We start from the raw sequence: 21,237 nt of genomic DNA on the forward strand, positions 1-21,237 counted from the left end.
CATGTCCGACCTTGTCACGATGTAATGGGTATATGTGTATACATGTGTATATTAATTGGCAGTCTGGTAGTAAGGAATACATCAATGAAAACCTGCTGTATATACATGTCCGCCCTTGTCACGATGTAATGGGTATATGTGTATACATGTGTATATTAATTGGCAGTCTGTTAGTAAGGAATACATCAATGAAATCATGCTGTATATACATGTCCGCCCTTGTCACGATGTAATGGGTATATGTGTATACATGTGTATATTCATTGGCAGTCTGGTAGTAAGGAATACATCAATGAAAACCTGCTGTATATACATGTCCGCCCTTGTCACGATGTAATGGGTATATGTGTATACATGTGTATATTAATTGGCAGCCTGTTAGTAAGGAATACATCAATGAAAACCTGCTGTATATACATGTCCGCCCTTGTCACGATGTAATGGGTATATGTGTATACATGTGTATATTAATTGGCAGTCTGTTAGTAAGGAATACATCAATGAAATCATGCTGTATATACATGTCCGCCCTTGTCACGATGTAATGGGTATATGTGTATACATGTGTATATTAATTGGCAGTCTGTTAGTAAGGAATACATCAATGAAATCATGCTGTATACACATGTCCGCCCTTGTCACGATGTAATGGGTATATGTGTATACATGTGTATATTAATTGGCAGCCTGTTAGTAAGGAATACATCAATGAAAACCTGCTGTATATACATGTCCGCCCTTGTCACGATGTAATGGGTATATGTGTATACATGTGTATATTAATTGGCAGTCTGTTAGTAAGGAATACATCAATGAAATCCTGCTGTATATACATGTCCGCCCTTGTCACGATGTAATGGGTATATGTGTATACATGTGTATATTAATTGGCAGTCTGTTAGTAAGGAATACATCAATGATATCATGCTGTATACACATGTCCGCCCTTGTTACGATGTAATGGGTATATGTGTATACATGTGTATATTAATTGGCAGTCTGTTAGTAAGGAATACATCAATGAAATCATGCTGTATACACATGTCCGCCCTTGTTACGATGTAATGGGTATATGTGTATACATGTGTATATTAATTGGCAGTCTGTTAGTAAGGAATACATCAATGAAATCATGCTGTATATACATGTCCGCCCTTGTCACGATGTAATGGGTATATGTGTATACATGTGTATATTAATTGGCAGTCTGTTAGTAAGGAATACGTCAATGATATCATGCTGTATACACATGTCCGCCCTTGTCACGATGTAATGGGTATATGTGTATACATGTGTATATTAATTGGCAGTCTGTTAGTAAGGAATACATCAATGATATCATGCTGTATACACATGTCCGCCCTTGTTACGATGTAATGGGTATATGTGTATACATGTGTATATTAATTGGCAGCATGTTAGTAATGAAGACGTCAATGAAATTATTTTAAGAGTAACTCGAAGACTCTGTATTCAATGAGTGAATGAGTGATGTAATACTCCGTCTCGCCATCCGTTTACCCACTTGATCAAAGTAAGAGGGTACCAGTAAGAGTGTGACCCTTGGGTTATCTATGTACAATTAATTCACTGAAAGAGAATTAATCATCACGCTATCGTCTACGACAATGCATACCGATGCGTTGCAATTTAGCTCATATCAGTGCTTTACAGCCTTAACATTATGCAATACCGTATGAACACAGGGAATATAGGCTTTAGTTCAGGTTAGTACCACATGCTTTACTTTCATTGGACTGATGCTTCACTCCTGATACATTTCCCTTAACGCTCAAGTCCTATGTGGGGTGGTGGGGTAGTCTAGTGGTTAAAACGTTCGTTAGTCACGCCGAAGATGCGGGATCGATTCCCCACATGGGCACAATGTGTGGAGCCAATTTCAGGAGTCCCCTAAAAGCGACGTGAAGCAATACTCACTCAGTCACTCTACTCCCATGTGACTCTTATACACAGTACAACCAGAAATTATTGAGAATTTAAAAATTGTAAATTTTAAAAAGAAATTCACTCATTACTCACATATTAAATGTAAATATTAGCAGAACATAACTCCAGATTCAAAGACAGGTGAACAGTTAGTATTTTGTCAAGTCACCATGGGCAGCAATGCAGGCTTCAATGCGGCGGGGCTTACTACTGATCAAAGAAGTTAGAAAGTCGTGGTCCATGCTGTCCCAATATCGGACCACCTCTTCTTTCATTTCAGCAATATTTGTCAGATTTTTCTTATTGACACTTTCTTCATAAGTCCCCAAACATTTTCTATTGGATTTAGGTCAAGGCTATAGCTTGGCCAATCTAATAATGTCACATTTTGGGTCCGAAACCAGGCCTGTGAATGCTTTGAACGATGTTTTGGTTCGTTGTCCTGCTGGAAAATCGAAAAATTTCCATAGAACACATAAGCAGATGGATGTAAATGTCCCTCGAGAATATCTGTGTACCGCTCACTGTTCATATTCCCTTCAAATACACAGAGGGGCGTTGCCCCTAACACAGATATGCCACCCCACGTTAAATTTCCGACTGTACTTTGGGCGCTGATACAAAGGTTTTTCAGTTTGTTTGGTCCAGAATTTCAGTGTATTAAGAAACAGCCACACAGAACTTTCATCTGAGAAAATCACATTGTTCCAGTTAAAATTTCTATAACTGTAAGCACCAGTTCAACCTCCGCTCCTTTTGTTCAGGTTTCATGATCGGTGATGGAATTCCTCGACTTTTCTGCCAACCCATTGCATGCAGCTCAGTTCTAATTGTCTCCTTACAGACAGCCACAGTTCCTCTATCAATCATATCCAGCCTTAAGTTTTCTTAACTCCTTCGTTTGTTTTTAGAAACAAGAATACCAAGCCGCCTCCTGTCACCAACAGTCAATTTTCTGGGCCTACCTGCGCCTCCCTGGTGCTCAGTGCCATATCCATTTGCAATATTTTTCAAAACACGATAAACAGTGGACAAAGGGATGCCTGTTCTACTTGAAATCACTTTATCTGATCTGATGTCCTTGTTATAATACTCTAAAATCAACTTCCTTTTCTCTAAATCATCCATACTGAGGATCACTGAAAATGTCGTCTGCTAGCAAGTAAACAAAGGAGGATAACTCTTCACAAACTAATTAAAAAGGATTAACGGAGTTGTCTCTCTTGAATGAAACCAAGCACTTGATAGCTGGTCAAGGTTGTTTATCCTAGAAATCCAATTAAACATATTCCTAAAATTCTCAATAATTTCTGGTCATACTTTATATACTTCTCCGTTGATGTATTACTCCAACTGGATACGTCTCCATTAGCGTTTTATTTCTATGGTACGTTTGTTTTACTCAGATTACTTTCCCTTACCTCTCCTTTGATGACTTACTTCGATTTGGGGCTCGTCAGATTGATTACTTCTCCGTTAATGATTTCATCTAATTCGATACGTCAAGGTAGATGACATTCATCCGAGTCGGTAACTCCACATCACGTTTTACTCTGAACTGTTTCTCTACAGTTCACGAAGAGAGGTATCGATCGTAATATATGATCGGAAATAGATGAGACTCTATCACAACTGACAATTATAATCGTCCTGTCAAATCGTGCAACTTAGTCATATGTGTACATCTTCACCCATTGGTGCGGGCAGTTGCCCAAACTTTGTCTAACTCGATCATTCGACATCGCTTACGTTTCAGATATTTGTATACACTAGGTTCCACAATACACAAGAGAATACATGGTATTACATTTATACGATACAAGTGATTATGTTTGATTTCCAAATTTTGATATCTTCACGGTTTTGAAATACAATATATTTTATTTAAAACTTTGGAAAAATAAATAATATTGTTTTTACGTACTAAACAACTACGTACTGATGGGAAATCCTAGAATCTGATTTTTTGAAAATCAACGAACTTGCCTTTAAGACATGGTATAGTCCGTTTGATTTCATGTTTGACACTTGCTGGTAGAACAACCAAGCAATCAACAAGCGTGTGCAGTGAAATTTCAATTTGACACGTACAATTCGCACACCTGGCTGTTCTACCAGTAAGTGGTCCCCCCTCCTAAGAAATAGCGAAAAGTGACAACAAAATAATGATCGTTTGTAAAACAACTTTTTTATTCGGGTGTCCTAAATTATGAGACAAATCATCAGAGTTGGTCTGTCGATTTCATGTGACTGTGCAAACTTTGGTTTTGTTGCAATTATTAGATTTTGTGTTAGGGATACGGTGACTGAAAAATCTTTTCTTACCCAAGTCTTCATTGAAGTATACTCATGCCAATAATGGTTGTCACCCCTTCAATTTTTTAATTGGAGAGGGGTGGGTGGGAGGTGGGGTGGGGTTGGGGGTGGGGGGGGTGGGGGTGACAACCATTATTGGCATGAGTATATTTCTACACAACATTACCCAGCCATGGGTTACTTTTTAAAGTGTTGCACGAGTGATAGTTAAATAGACATAATCGATCATATTTAACAAATGTCAATTTCATGATAAACAAACTTGTTATTCTCTTGTTCTTTCCTCGGTTTATGTCATGCATAATTCACGGAAGTCAATCCACCCACAGGCCTTAATTTTTATTAAAAAATTAGGCGGATCCAGAGGGGGATGCAGGGCCATTGAAAACGGGTGAAAATGAAGTGTGCCCAAAAAACCAAACCCCACCCCATCCCTCCTTTTTTCAAGAGTGCGCTGCCATGCAGCTGGAATATTGCTGGGAACAAACAAACATTGTGAGCAAGAAATAATTCGCGAACACTTTCGAAGCGCCGGTAAAATCACCATCCTTCTTGTTTCCTCGAAGAACCGCCATGTAAGGGAGAGATTTGGGGTTGGTATCAGAACGGCAGATGACAAAACTCGTGACAACATTCTTGTCACAGCAAGATACACCAAAGCAACGCGCTCACCAAAGACCACATGCTCAATGTTTCGCTGAGTACATGTATAAGGGAATCAAATCAAACGCGAACAACCATTTTCAGATACTTAAATATCTGAAAAAATAAACCAAAAGGCTCCCGTACATGTGAATGTGGTCTCCAGGGAATGTGTTCCGACATTTCCGGAAAAGTCAATTAAGACTGGGTGTTGATTTCTTTGACAGAGGAATAGACTCGAGAAACCTCATGACGTCACATCATCCCCTCAAAAAGCGTAATCTACTATAAAGAAAAACTCTAAAGTTTCTCTCTGAGTGAAAATGCTTTGAAAGTCCAGCCGAATGGAGACTGACGGATGCGAGCACCTTGATTAACACCTCTTTACGTAGACGACTGGGTCAGAGAGTGACTGTAATAAAATGGCTTCAATAAAACTTGAGCTCGGAAATTAGTATAAAAACAACTTTAAGTTTAATTGCACGGTTTAAATGTATATTTTACGCAAAACTGTTCGAATGGCGGGCGTTAACTGTGGAGCAGGTGGATGTTGCTGTGGAAATGATACTTTTCCTGACCACCTGGTGTCATGGCCTATCTTCACGGGTCCATCCATATAGTTTTGATCACTATTTGGCCGAATGAAATCTGTTTCGGCAGAAAATTGAGGCTGGTTGATTTTCAAACGTTGACGATTTTTTATTTGGCTCCTGTCAGAGAATTCTTCTAATTTCTTCTAAGAGCTGTTTTTACTTATTTGCAGAGCTGGAAAAAATAGGAACATACAATATATATAGTGTGTACAGCTGTGTTATACAAGAGTAGCGAGAACACTTAATATATCCTTTAGGAAATTCATGCGATGTTTATAATACCGTGGGTCAGTGGACCCCTGAGGATCTTGGTTTGGAGTTAGTGAGTCAAGTTTTTTGCCGCTTTTAGCAATATTCCATCAATATCACGCCGGGGAACACCAGAAATGGGCTTCACACATTGTACCCATGTAGGGAATCAAACCCGGGTCTTCGGCGTGACGAGCAAACGCTTTAACCACTAGGCTACACCACCGCCCCTCTTGGTTTGGAAGTGATGCTGGTAATAAGAATGGCCCAAATGGATGTCGTGGGCCAGGGTGAGTGGCTTGGTTGATTGCGATGACGTGTACCGTTCATCACTATATCAACCATTGGACTGTCTGGTCCAGATGCTGACCACAATGTGTGACTGTTAACATCATGTTGTGTTCAATGTTTTGTCATTGTGATGTGGTTGTATTGTGTTTGGTGGAATGGTGTGGTGTTGTATTGTGTTTGGTGGTGTGGTGTTGTATTGTGTTTGGTGGTGTGGTGTTGTATTGTGTTTGGTGGTATGGTGTTGTGTTGTGTTCGGTTGTATGGTGTTGTATTCTGTTTGGTGGTGTGGGGTGGTATTGTGTTTGGTGGTGTGGGGTTGTATTGTGTTTGGTGGTGTGGGGTTTATTGCGTTTGGTGGTATGGTGTTGTATTGTGTTTGGTGGTGTGGTGTTGTATTGTGTCTGGTGGTGTGGTGGTGTATTGTGTTTGGTGGTGTGGTGTTGTATTGTGTTTGGTGGTGTGGTGTTGTATTGTGTTTGGTGGTGTGGGGTTAATTGGGGTTTATTGCGTTTGGTGGTGTGGGGTTGTATTGTGTTTGGTGGTGTGGGGTTGTATTGTGTTTGATGATGTGGTGTGGTGCTGTATTGTGTTTGGTGGTGTGGTGTGGTGTTGTGTTGTATTGTGTTTGGTGTTGTTGATTTGTATTGTGTTTGGTGGTGTGGGGTTGTATTGTGTTTGGTGGTGTGGTGTGTGTTGATTGTATTGTGTTTGGTGGTGTGGTGTGGTGTTGTGTTTGGTGGTGTGGTGTGGTGTTTGTGTTTGGTGGTGTGGTGTGTTGTAGTGTGTGGTGGTGTGGTGTTGTATTGTGTTTGGTGTTGTTGTGTTGTATTGTGTTTGGTGGTGTGGGGTTGTATTCTGTTTGGTGGTGTGATGTGGTGTGGCGTTGTATTGTGTTTGATGGTGTGGTGAGGTGTGTTTGTATTGTGTTTGGTGGTGTGGTGTGGTGTTGTATTGCGTTTGGTGGCGTGGTGAGGTGTGGTTGTATCGTGTTTGGTGGTGTGGCGTGGTTGTATTGTGTTTGGTGTCGTGGTGCGGTTGTATTGTGTTTGGTGGTGTGGTGTGGTGATGTATTGTGTTTGGTGGAGTGATGTTGTATTGTGTTTGGTGGTGTAGTGTGGTGTATTGTGTTTGGTGGTGTGGCGAGGCGTGGTTGTATCGTGTTTGGTGGCGTGGTGCGGTTGTATTGTGTTTGGTGGTGTGGTGTTGCGCTATGTGACAATATGTGTTGTGTTGTAGTGCAGTGTAGCCAATTCAATCTAGAGTTGCCCAGTATATTATATATACATATATATGTGTGTGTGTGTAAGTGTGTGTGTGTGTGTGTGTGTATGTATGTATATATGTATGTATATAGATAAATGTGTGTGTGTGTTTGTGTTTCCAGCTACAGATAGTGTCTATTAATCTGTTAGTGATTAACTACTTATATTAACGATCTACTTATACTATTTATAAACATTCAAACGAATGAAAAGGACGTTTGGTTCAGCTTTTTTATATATATTGACATAAAACATCAGAAGGTAGTGCGTATTTTAGCAAGTGCGCTCATCACAGAGAAAGAAACATGCGTTGTAAGAATGACCTCAGCGATTAACGGTTCCACTGCCAGTATATTTGGCGTACCGATATTATCGTACGTCGCTCTTAATGCAAGCTCAAAGCATTCATTAGATACTTCCTCATATCGTATGTATACTATTGTGTAGTTTTGGCAAAGTCTACTTCTGGTATGTACTGTTTAAAGCAAAACTATCAAAGGAATGTTTAAGAGTTATTTGATATACAGATTAACTGCAAATTGATATATCCTGATTCATGGCGTCATTTTAAAGATTGTATCTCAAAAGCACTATAGTACCGGTGAAAATAACCTTCTCCGCAAAACTGATCAAAGGAGAATCCTTTTGGAGCAAAGGATAAAAAGAATCTGTAAATGAAGAAAACAAATAAAAAAATATTCAATTATCTTGTGTAGGGTATGGAAGAGAAAACTGACACCATTTGCAAATCCTATGTTAATTTTAGATGCACGCATTTCAAATTAAAATGTGGTCTGTTTTCTCGAAAGTACCGGTATTGAGTTCAAGCTGCGCGAACCTATCGTCATATCAAATCCCAAACTTTACTGATCAGCTTTCGTGTAATTCACGGTTTTTAATACCCCGGGGGTGAAAGTTTAGATAAAACGAAATAATCATGACAGACAATCTATTGAAATTAGCGTGATAGTGGGATATTTATAGGGGTTAGATCCGCTGTTTTTGCTTCGAGACTTTGCCAACATTTGTTCAATCAATCTCGGGCTAAATGCGTGAGACTTCGGAGTTTGCGCTTCAAGTCACGTGTAAGGGAAGGCAAATCTCCATGATGTTTTTCTTAGGATGCATGTCGGGTAAAAAATGACCAGTCAAAGTTTGATGCGCGTTATAAATGAAAACAGCCCCTCAAACGTTTCCAGTGTTAAAGTCGTGTCTACCTTCATTGGGGGATTCAACGCTGACAACCCGGCTGAAATGTAGCGAAACTGACAAATAGTGTAATTTGTTTTTATAATACAATGGTACCGTTTGCTCTTCTCAGCAGCATGTTTATAACGGATCTCAACAATACTAACAACAGTTTAAAGAGACAGTGCTGTGAAATGTATTTTTAAAATTTGTTTCTTTATTGCTTCTTAATATGTATTGCAGTATTTTGCACAATCAAAGACTTGTTTAAAAAATCAAATTTGCTTGTTTAAACAATTTGCCAGCGTAATAAATGACTTTTAAATGAAAGAAAATATTAAATAATGAATACATATATTTCGGTTCCACCAGGCGTCAGTGTCGTATGTCAGCAGCCACTAACCCCATAAACATCATGGAACATTAAAGGTACCCAGTACGCATACAAATACACATACGAATACAAAATACGCATACAAATACACATACAAAGCATGCTGTAGCCGAATGGTTGTCACGCCAAAATCCCGGGTTCGATCCCCCAAGTGGGTATAATATGAAGTTGGTGCCCCCCGTCGTAATGTTGTTGGAGTATTGCTAAAGGCGGCGTAAAACCATACTCACTCACTCGTGTACAAAACGCCAACACAACTGAAGAAGCGTCTATCATTATTCACTGAGCAAAAAAGGCAAAATAGCGCGAACACCAACGAATGAACCACGTGAAACGAAAGACGACACCAGGTGCTCTGTACTACAAAACAATGATATGTGGAGTGTTGAAACGCTCTGACGTCATAGTTTGTTCATATAGTCAATCACTGGGTTGACTGGTCTAAAAATGAATATTTATATAACTGGATCATCGCTGTGTGCAGCAGAAAAAAAACATGCATTCGCTTTTAAAATATCCAACATATTTTGAGATGCCCTCAGTATTAGCTTCAACGGCGAACTGCTCAGGGCTCCTCTGTTTCTGTGATAAACTTTAACTTTCATCCCCAGACCTGCAATATCTATCATCCTCGAACGTGACTTGCACGTGCAGCCTTCCTTCGTCATAAACGATTGTTCCATTTTCTTTATTCGAATAACACGACGACATCGTTGTTAAGTTGTTTCGTGTGTGTTTCTTGTTATTTCAATGTACGGACGGACGCACACAGCGCGTGCTGCTGACCCCGTGGCCGCAATGTTTAGCCATTACTGACCGTCACTGTGGGAGGATAACTGGTGTAGACAAAACAAAGACAAAACCCCTTTAACTTTACTTCAAAACTTGACATACTTCAACATGTGCTTCAGTTGTGCTATTTCCTCTGAACGTATGAGTTGGAATAATAGTGTAGATGCTTCCAATTGCTTAGTCGCTTAATTTGAAAATGAATATTCAAGGGAATGGTTGTGAAAGATCGTTGATATGAAACTGTGTCCTCTGTGTCTTGACATGTATTCTCTGTTTAAGAATCCACCTCTGGTCATCGTACCCTAAGAAGACTATATATATCGCAAATATTCAAAATAGTGTCACTGGAAAGAGTGAGTGAGTGAGTTTAGTTTTACGCCGCACTCAACAATATTCCAGCTATATGGCGGCGGTCTGTAAATAATCGAGTCTGGACCAGACAATCTAGTGATCAACAGCATGAGCGTCGATCTGCGCTATTGAGAACCGATGACATGTGTCAACCAAGTCAGCGAGCCTGACCACCCATCCCGTTAGTCGCCTCTTACGACAAGCATGGGTTACCCAAGATCAATATTCTAACCCGGACCTTCACGGGTACACTGGAGAGAGAGGGAGAGAGAGAGAGAAAGAGAGAGTGGGACGGAAAGAGATATATAAAGTGATAGAGTGACGGAAAGAGGAAAGATATTATAGATTTAAAGAGGAGAGGTCAGATTGAGTGAGTGAGTGAGTTGGGCTTTACGCCGCCTTTAGCAATATATCACGGCGGGTGACACCAGAAATGGGCTTTACACATTATTGTACCCATGTGGGGAATCGAACCCGGGACTTCGGCGTGACGTGAGAACGCATTAACCACTTGGCTACCCCGCCGCCCGAGAGGGGTGAGAAGGAGACAGGAGAGAAACAGATAGAGAAAGAGGGGGTAGATGAAATGGGACATACATCGAAATCAGTGTCAGTGTGAGCGTATGAGATTGAATGAAAGAAGAAACGACAGACGAATAACGCCATAATCGCGAGAATAGCGAAACGATAAATTCAGCCTTCTGGAGGGTCACCAGTGTCCGGTTTTACGACATTATATCCCTCACATGTTTACTATTGTAGTCATATTGCTGAGTGCGGCGTAAAACTAATCTTACTCACTCACTATTGTAGTCAGTTTGTGCCTATACTATTGGCGTCTCATCTGTTTTCAGTGACGTCATTTAACAATGGTTGTCTTCTTAGCTTTATCTAAATGGAACCAAATACACAGTGACATCACCAAGCAAGACGTTTCAGATACAACAGTTACTTGATTTTCATTAATTCAAAACAAAAAGGATCAATAGGATAAAGAACATGAAAAAAGTAGGGTTTATTTGTCTTTCATGATTGTTCCACTCATAAAAATGTTATATACCATTCTCACCCCAACGTCTGTACATCATGGCAATATCCTGTAGCATATAGAATAGTTATATTGCATACTGAAAGCTCTCACTGTTATTGATATTGCTCTAGCGCTCTACAATAAACTATCTATGGTCCATATATTTATATGAACCGTTTTCCGCGTTCGAAACAAAATATATTGCTATCGAAAAAATATTAATAAATGTACAATGTGACTCAAATATGACAACAACGTTAAACAACATGAAACTGGTAATTGATCCTGAGAGGAATGTGTTCCCTCATGAATTTCATATTACGGCTTGACCAGTCATCAGAGTAGAAATACAGCAGTATGTAGTGACAACCATGCACTATCCAGCTATTAATTACAACCAATATATCACTATGTATGTATACCATTCACAGACACATATGCTACATATGCGAACCATCAACAAAATGTTCATATGGAACTAATAGAAACCATATGCTAGTGACATTAACATATTCACTTTGCTAAAAATATCACCTCTGTGATTCAATTAGTAAATACTTTTTCGAGTTCAGCTACTAAATTAATGTTTCCATGCATTTGAAGTTTGTTTGCCAGTGTTTGCATCACATTTCGTTTAGTTTCCATATTGTAAACCGATATCTTTACAAATCTTTGTCAAAAATATTAAGCTGTTTTTTCGTTAACATATTCTGTGACCTACTTGGAGCGCCCCTAACCGAATCGTTTTTATAGCAGTCTTTGAAAGAATTTCACGGGCAATTTACTTTTCAATTATTATTGTCGGAGGGGAGTGGGGTCCCCGGAGACCGATATGCAGTGAGAGAGATATGAATGTCATGGTTTAACGTCTATATTCCTTCTTAACGTCTTTATTTATAACGTGTCCTCAACCGGAACGCCAAACGCCAAGGCGCTAAAGATACTATTTTCCTTTCTGCACTGCAGGCTTATCATTACACATCGGCCCCATTCGTTTACATAGTTTTACAATTTATTTCATATTTATAAACTTTATTTGTTTTGAAATCCACGTAGCCATGTAGCCATGGAGTAACGGTCCCTACGTTTACGAGCAGTCTGTGATTGGTGTAGCGTTTCGCCAATGTTTCGGTACTTCCTCTGCGAATGTGACATCACTCCTCTTGATAACTTGATTACGCTTAAAGGGGCTGGTCTGTAGGGAACGGAAAGATGAGATGTAAATTTGGAGTCTTTAAAATATTTTCCACTGAACTGTTGTTATAATTGCACTGTGACTTTGGTATATATATTGAGTGAAGGCACCATTTAACCCTGGTGATAGTGAATACATGTATTTATAATCTCTTCTATAAACATTTTGTTTAGGAACAATTTTAAACATTTTTTTCAACATGTTTACGATGTTTTGTGTGACGAATGCCCGAAATGATGCAGGGCAATTTTTTTAGTTTAGTTAATCCGTTAAAACTGGTCTTCAGCAACCCATGTTTGTCGTAAGAGGAGACTAACGGCATCGGGTGGTCATGCTCGCTGACGTGGTTGACACATGGCATTGTATCCCAATTGCGCAGATCGATGCTCTTAGTGTTGATCACTGGATTGCCTGATCCAGACTTGATTATTTACAGACCGCCGCCATATAGCTGGAATATTGCTGAGTGCGGCGTTAAACAACAACCAAACGTGTGCTTCCCTGAGCAATTGGGAACCGATGACATGTGTCAACCAAGACAGCGAACCTGACCACCCGTTCCCGTTAGTCGCCTCTCACGACACGCATGGGTTGCTGAAGACCAATTCTTCGTCGGAAGCACACGATACATTTTACTGTAGATATGGATAATAACCGGCAAAACCCCGACCTTGTGGCTCTCTGCATAGTATCAGTAGTGTAGTGCGAGGACTTTCTGATTTAACATACCACTTCCGAAACCCATGGAAATTCCTGCTGAGTATATTGATCATGCGGGGTTACTACTAAGTGTTGTGATTACAAACGTAATCCCTATCCATGGCATTCTGTGTGTTTTGCATATTCTAGTCAAACGTTGAGAATGTCAGTCTCCAAACAATCTGTTTCTATTTTTAAAACAATGCTGTATTCTTCGTCCAAAAACATGGACATACCACATATGTCACATAACGAATTAACGAATTCCTCTTGGATTCTGAAAGTTATATTTTCTGAAACGACTGTTCCTTCACATTAGTGATTTTGTTAACTGTTAACTTTTAGACATTGTTCACATCAAAACACTATCGTGCAGACAAGCAAATGAAAACTGACCAGGTCACGATCATTGAAGCAGAAAGAAAAATCCACAAATAAAACCACCAAAACAAAACCAAAAACCAAACAATTCCATATTTGTGGCAGCATTTATTTTATCACCCGATAATGCCGATACTCTCTCTGTGTAATACGTTGGTTAAACATACTTCCGGTATGAAGTCATAACTTCCGGTCACAGGAAATCGTTTCGATTCACGATAGGAAATCCTATATCATTTACATCATACAGCTTTTTGAGAAAGGAGGGGTGCACACTATTGAGAAAAGAGGGGGTGCACACTTCATTTTCACTGGTTTCAATGGTCATTTAATAAACTTTCAGGACAAAAGGGAAGGGGGGGGGTCTGGATCCGCCTATGCATTATGCACTTCCTATCTACTGGTTTTACTTCCGGTTTCCGTATTACTTCTCTGTAGTGAGAATTTATGATAAATACAGTTCTTGATCTTGTTTTCGACCAGTACGATGAATATATACTGCACGTCCGGTAGCACTGGCGAATTCATTCTATGTAACTCACGCAGCGGGGCTTTGAAACACGCTTCCGAATGGCGGCGTCACGTTAGGAATTCATCACCATCAGGCATTTCATCATCATCATCATCATCACGTACTTCATCTTCCCTTCCATCACCCCAAACCTTACACACACCTTCAAGTCCCATCACAAAGTTTTGCCTTTCCCTGGTAAACCCGCCGTCGTGGGTCAATGGTCATCGGATGGTCTTGGATGGTAGTACGACGAGTTGATGGACACCCACTGCCTGTTCCAAGGTCCAATGACGTCCTTACGTGATGTTGACGGTGGTTGGGTCACAAGTTCAGATTTACCAGATCTCTCTAAAATAAAATCAGTTTATATGATAATGTGTGTATTATGCTAAGCGTACTCCTTCTGAATTGCTGCACGCAACAATACTGAAACCAGAAACCAACTCTGAAAATGCACAAGTTACTATTGCGTTCATCGAAGAAACTAACAGGTTAAACACTAAAGGGGTTTTCAAACTTAAAACGCAAAACACATCTTTGTATATGTAACTCCATGGGTATTGCGTCATAGATAAAACCCGTGAAGGTCCGGGAACGAATTGATGTTCAGTAACCCATGCTTGTCCTAACAGGCGACTAACGGGAGTGGGTGGTCAGGCTTGGTTGACGTTCATGATGTTGATCACTGGATTGTCTAGTCCAGATTAGATTATTTACAGACCATCGCCATATAGCTTGAATATTGATGAGTGCAAAAAATCTTTCACTCACTCACCCGTCATCGATAACGTACGTTTGAACAACGTTGCATGCCAATGAATAACGCCCTAGATTTTCCCAAAGGTCACGTCCGATGACCGAAGTGGTGGATCAGAACGCTGACAACCCATGGAGTATTTTGTTACACACACGAATGAATTATTTACATTTCATATATATTTCAGAATTATTTCAGCTACATTGCGGCGGTCTGTAGATAATTGAATCTGGACAAGACAATCCAGTGATCAACAGCATGAGCATCGATCTACACAACTGGGATACGATGACGTGTCAACCAAGTCAGCGAGCCTGACCACCCCATCCTATCAGTCGCCTCTTACGACAAGCATGGGTAGCTGAAGACAAATTTTAACACATCCGAGTATGGAAACATAGTATACACACTAGCTTCTCTTATTCATTGTTCTCAAGTAACAATGCTTTCATTACATACCATTTGATACCCTTAGAACAAATACTGATGCCTCCGCCAACTTCGACGTCCTCGAGTCATTCGAGTCAGATCTCTGTAAACATTGATGTCCGCTCGGCACATCTCGATGGTGATGTGCTTGATGGGATGATGTGACGTATTGCGTTGATGGTTCATTTTTAACCTGCTCCATGCATCGGACCTTGTCTGTGAATACTGGGAAGACGTATTCCCCTTTCCGTATTTCCTGTTTGCAGAAGTGTTGCATCAATAGCCTGTCCATCATAGTATGTGAGTGTGGATCTTAAGTCGGATTTTGCACTCACTCCGGATGAAGTAAGCTACACAAGCATTTGGAATTTTACTTATGACGGATGAAAAACGTCGGCTAAAAACAGCTAAGCCCAGATAACATTGTATGTGAAATCCAATAAATGAAATGAAATGAACATCTAGATATGATATCAAATATGCACGATGTTTTTTATAATCAATATGTCCATATCTCCGTTCAACAGCAGGAACTATGTGTTGAAATCAAACACAAACAGAACTGATTGGCAAGGTAGGGCCCCACGCACCGTTGATTTGGAAATAACGATAACAATCATATTGGTTGTTGTTATCATTTCAAAAGGACACTGAGATACGGTTATTGTCTGATATGTCTGACATCGGTTGCGACCTGATAACTTGCACGAACACACTGATATTCAAGTCATACCAAGGGTGTGAGAGACATTTGCAGCAGTATTATTCATTGTGGAACAGTGTCGCGGGTGTATTGCATTATTTCTGTTGACACTCAGTAGGGGTTAATGGGCCTTTCCAGTATTGGCTAACCCAGAATAATATGAATAGTTCCAGAACCGTTATTCTATATATAGGAGGTGTGCTTTACATCTGAAACTAGAGGAATTCTGTGAAGATCACTTTCACCCTGGATTCTAATGAGTGAGTTTAGTTTTACGCCGCACACAGCAATATTCCAGATATATGGCGGTGGTCTGTAAATAATCTAGTTTGGACCAGACAATCCAGTGATCAACAGCAGGAGCATCGATTTACGCGATTGGCAATATGATATGTGTCAACCATGTCAGCGATCCTGACCACCCGATCCTGTCAATCGTCTCTTACGACAAGCATGGGTTACTGAAGATCAATTCTAACCCGGATCTTCACGGGTCTCTGGGTCCTAAGCCTTGGCCTATTGTGCAAGTATGACTACTCTTTCAGAGCGGTGAATATTACCATTCCTGTTTTTATTGCTATAATCACTGCCATTGAATTTGTTCTGCCGCTCTAATTGATCACTCCCATTGTAATTCCGTTGTAGTGATATCACACAGGACATATGGAATCCGAGAAGGGACATTGTCGCGTTGTCGCATTGTCGCGTTGTCGCCCTCTCAAAAACAAGCAAAATAAGGCAAAATTAACCAAAGCGCGACAATACGACAATGCGACAACGCGACATTTCGGCCATTTGTCGCATTGTCGCGATGTCGCATGTCGCGTTTTGAATAATATTTTTCTATTCCTCCAAAGGGCGACAATGCGACAACGCGACAATGTCCCTTCCAGGATTCCATAGTTTCACATACCTTTGTTGTTGGTGCTTTGACATCGAACTGCTTTAAAGACTGATTTCCAGATAGCTCAGTTTAAACTTGTGATTCAACACGTAACAACATGTGAAACAATACACTTATATGTACTCATAAGTATTTAAATATTACCAAATACATACACGTATTCGTTATAGAGGCAGTTTATTCGACTCTGTTGAAACAGTTTACCAACAATCCATCAATTTTATTCACCTTCTCTACCTCCATGTTCTCCTGAATATGATGCCATACAATCGTGTAGTGCTGATAGCGTCGTACGTGAAACGGGGTCAGTATTAATTAGAATAATGACGGATTGATGTAAGTATCAATGTCTATTGTAAGGTGTCCGTATTAACTGAAAACAGTGTCATTTGCCGCCAGCCCATATAATTTCGACGCAACGGGGAGTGTTGCTTTTCGAATATATTGTTTGCTGTATGTTCGCTACAAAATCTACATATCCCGAAAAGTGTGTTTGGCTCCTTGTATCAGCATAAAATGCGCTGTCTGCCTTGAAGCATTAACCGACAAATATTCCATCTCCCATAGAATATCTTCCCACAAACTGTGTTCAGTCTCGCTTATAAACATGCGACATACAGTAGATGTACAATCAAAATACTGACCGGCGCAAAGGGCATTATTCCTCCGAGCTGGACCTCATACGTCCAAAGTAGGTCCACTGATGACCACTCCATGGTTATACCGACAATGAAGCACGCAATTGAAAATATCCAAAATTCCACTGGTCTGTGAAGATGGGTCAATTAACATCAGTTTTCAACATTCATATTGGACGACTGTCTCCCATTTGTCTGTTATATATACCATGTTATGAATATGTTTATCGCTGGCAATATGTGACATCTGACGAGTCGGCACAGGTAGTTAGATAACGCTCACTTCGTATTGGCTGCCAGTTATAATAACAGCCCACCCAGCAGCCAACCTTGTACAGTCCATACCGTAAAATAGATGTTTTAAATTCAGTGCGCTGTCAATTGATACACGAGTGAGTGAGTGAGTTTAGTTTTACGCCGCACTCAGCAATATTCCAGATATTTAGCAGCGATCTGTAAATAATCGAGTCTGGCCAGGCCAATCCAGTGATCAACAGCATGAGCATCGACCTACGCAATTGGGATACGATGACATGTGTCAACCAAGTCAGCGAGCCTGACCACCCGATCCCGTTAGTCGCCTCTTACGACAAACATGGGTTGCTGAAGACCAATTCTGACCAGGATCTTCACGGGTCAATTAATACACCAATGCCGTTTGAGTTTGCATCTTAGTTTGTCACATTGCTTTGACTAATTCCAGGCAGACACGAACCTGGTGGGATATTGCTATCGTCGCTGTAAAACATCTAAACAAACGCAAGCAAAACATACATTGAATGAACATTGCGTTACGGTACAAATTCCAATACAGGTTTGTGGAAGGATTTTATTGTTGCTAGGCGAGGTCATACTCAAGTCGATTTAAGTATATTAAGTATCGATTTCAAAATTTGTATCATTGATTTGAAATATGATGATGATGAATCCGCGCCAACAAAATAAATGCTACATACTTAACAATTGTATTCAATTTCACAAATGGACGGGTGCATTTCGTCATGAGGCAAAAGCTAAGCAACGACATAATTAATTCGTCTTAAACTTTGTATGAAGTAAATTGAGTATCGATTTCAAAATTGGAACAAAAACGTGACCCACCACCAAAATATAAAGAAATCCTACATAATTAACAATTGTTTTTAATTCTGCAAAACCAATAAAAGTAAGCAGTATGAAAGTACAAAGAAAAGGTGCAGTACAAAGTTCGGTGTCTGTACAATCACAATGACATTGAAAAATGTAACAGTAAAGAGCGGGGATAGTAAACCCGTTTACACAGCGAGATGATACTGATATAGTAATATTTATCATATATCAATCTATTCTGTCAGCAACAGCCCGTATCACCCACGACGTGATGAAACGTGTAGTCATCCTGCAACAATTCCAATCGCAATTTAATAAACATTGTGAATACCCGAACTGGGCTGCACATCACACCTACCAACAATTGTTTATTATCTATCTCTCACACAAGCTGTAGCAATGTGTATATAACATGTCGAGGTGATTTTCTGTGTGAAGCTCCATAGCATTCAATAACATTCAATATATTCTGTCTATTTAGCTAGTATGTTTTTGCATTTTTTCCATTTTAAAATATTATTTCACCGTCATAAAGCGAATTTATATTTGCCAGCAGAGAGTGTAAACCGCACGACAGATGCAATAGGTTATTGTATATACACTGATCACATTAAGGTATTCAATTCTGAAAATGTATGGTGATATTGAGTAACTTGACAAGTGGACAGCGGCTACACACAAACACATCTCAAGAAACAACAGAGTAGTTTTGTGTCTTTAAAGGCGTAGTGGGGGAATAAAACCTCAAATTTGATTTACCTTTAAAAAATCGCTTTCACATTAACAGGGAATGAAATGCTCCTGAACATAGGTAACATATCCCCGATAATTGTTGAAGGAGCATGTTCAACAGTCCAACGTTAATTTGATACTTTTGTAAAACTTTAAAACTTTAAAACTTAATTCGATTAAGCACCTGTACACCTTACGTCTTAAAAAATCCAGAAAGTTGCTTTGAGTTATTATTTTTTTCACAAACGCCACGTATTTTCATTCGAAATAGGGCATTACTTTACTTCCTGCTGATCCTCTTGTTTAAAATTGAATTCTTTCGGGATCTAGATTTTTTGTAAATACCAAACTTTTGTTATCCTGCCTCACAAAAGATAGAGTCGTGAAAATATATTCATTATTGGGATTCGAATATCGACGTTGACCGTGACGACCGAACATCCTCTCGGACACATAACTGAGGCAAAGGATGATAGTAGGGTTGGTGGTGCTGGTGGTGATGATGGTGGTGCTGGTGGTGATGGTGGTGATGGTGGTGCTGGTGATTATGGTGGTGCTGGTGGTGATGGTGGTGATGGTGGTGATGGTGATTATGGTGGTGCTGGTTGTAGTGATGTTTGTGTTGGTGATGGTGTTGGTGATGGGGATGCTGAAGGTGGTAGTGAAGGTGTTGTTGCTGATGATGGTGAGGTGGTGATAGTGATGGTGGCGGTGGTGGTGGTGGCGGTGGTTGTAGTAGTGGTGGTGGTGATGGTGATGATGAAAGTGAAAGCGATAGTGACAGTGACAGTGATGATGATGATGGTGGTGGTGATAGTGGTGATAGTGGTGATGTTGGTGATGTTGGTGATGTTGGTGATGTTGGTGTTCCTGGTGATAGTGGTGAAAGTGATGGTGGTGATAGTGGTGAAAGTGAAAGCGATAGTGACAGTGATTATGATGATGATGATGATGATGATGATGATGATGATGATGATGGTGGTGGTGGTGGTGATAGTGGTGATGTTGGTGATGTTGGTGATGTTGGTGTTCCTGGTGATAGTGGTGAAAGTGATGGTGGTGATAGTGGTGAAAGTGAAAGCGATAGTGACAGTGATGATGATGATGATGATGATGATGGTGGTGGTGGTGGTGGTGAAAGTAGTGATGGTGGTGAAAGTGAAAGCGATAGTGACAGTGATGATGATGGTGGTGATGGTGGTGGCGGTGGTTGTAGTAGTGGTGGTGGTGGCGGTGGTTGTGACGGTGGTGAAAGTGAAAGCGATAGTGACATTGATGGTGATGATGATGATGGTGGTGGTGGTGGCGGTGGTTGTAGTAGTGGTGGTGGTGGTGGTTGTGAAGGTGGTGAAAGTGAAAGCGATAGTGACAGTGATGATGATGATGATGATGATGATGATGGTGGTGGTGGTGGCGGTGGTGGTTGTGAAGGTGGTGAAAGTGAAAGCGATAGAGACAGTGATGATGATGATGATGATGATGATGATGATGATGGTTGTAGTAGTGGTGGTGGTGGTGGTGATTGTGAAGGTGGTGAAAGTGAAAGCGATAGAGACAGTGATGATGATGATGATGATGATGATGATGATGATGGTTGTAGTAGTGGTGGTGGTGGTGGTGGTTGTGAAGGTGGTGAAAGTGAAAGCGATAGTGACATTGATGGTGATGATGATGATGGTGGTGGTGGTGGCGGTGGTTGTAGTAGTGGTGGTGGTGGTGATTGTGAAGGTGGTGAAAGTGAAAGCGATAGTGACAGTGATGATGATGATGATGATGATGATGATGGTAGTAGTGGTGGTGGTGGTGGTGATTGTGAAGGTGGTGAAAGTGAAAGCGATAGTGACAGTGATGATGATGGTGGTGGTGGTGGTGGCGGTGGTTGTAGTAGTGGTGGTGGTGGCGGTGGTTGTAGTAGTGGTGGTGGTGGTGGTGAAAGTACGATGAATGATGATGATGATGATGATGATGATGATGATGATGAAACTATTTGTGAAACTATGTATGTGAGATTTCATCGTACTGCCGTACATCCGCACGCACGAACACCCTGACTTGACGTAATCAGTCAATGAAAATATTCACGTCACTCATACGACGCTTCGTTATATCTGAACAGGCCGACATTTTATCGGCACTGTCGA

At 40.4% G+C, this 21,237-nt stretch overlaps 1 protein-coding gene across 1 annotated transcript; it reads right to left on the reverse strand.

Moving 5' to 3' along the window:
* Window positions 1–13,422: 13,422 nt before the first annotated feature.
* On the reverse strand, window positions 13,423–17,546 carry LOC124259146. The gene is made up of 3 exons (XM_046693242.1): window positions 17,282–17,546; window positions 15,061–15,286; window positions 13,423–14,192 (listed from the first exon to the last, which is right to left on the reverse strand). The coding sequence occupies exons 1-3, from the start codon at window positions 17,351–17,353 to the stop codon at window positions 14,059–14,061; spliced, it is 432 nt and encodes a 143-aa protein (XP_046549198.1). The 5' UTR covers window positions 17,354–17,546; the 3' UTR covers window positions 13,423–14,058.
* Between the last annotated feature and the right edge of the window lie 3,691 nt (window positions 17,547–21,237).

Source organism: Haliotis rubra, unplaced genomic scaffold (assembly GCF_003918875.1).
Source record: "Haliotis rubra isolate DU_JTF1 unplaced genomic scaffold, ASM391887v1 Scf71, whole genome shotgun sequence".
NCBI lineage: Eukaryota > Metazoa > Mollusca > Gastropoda > Lepetellida > Haliotidae > Haliotis > Haliotis rubra.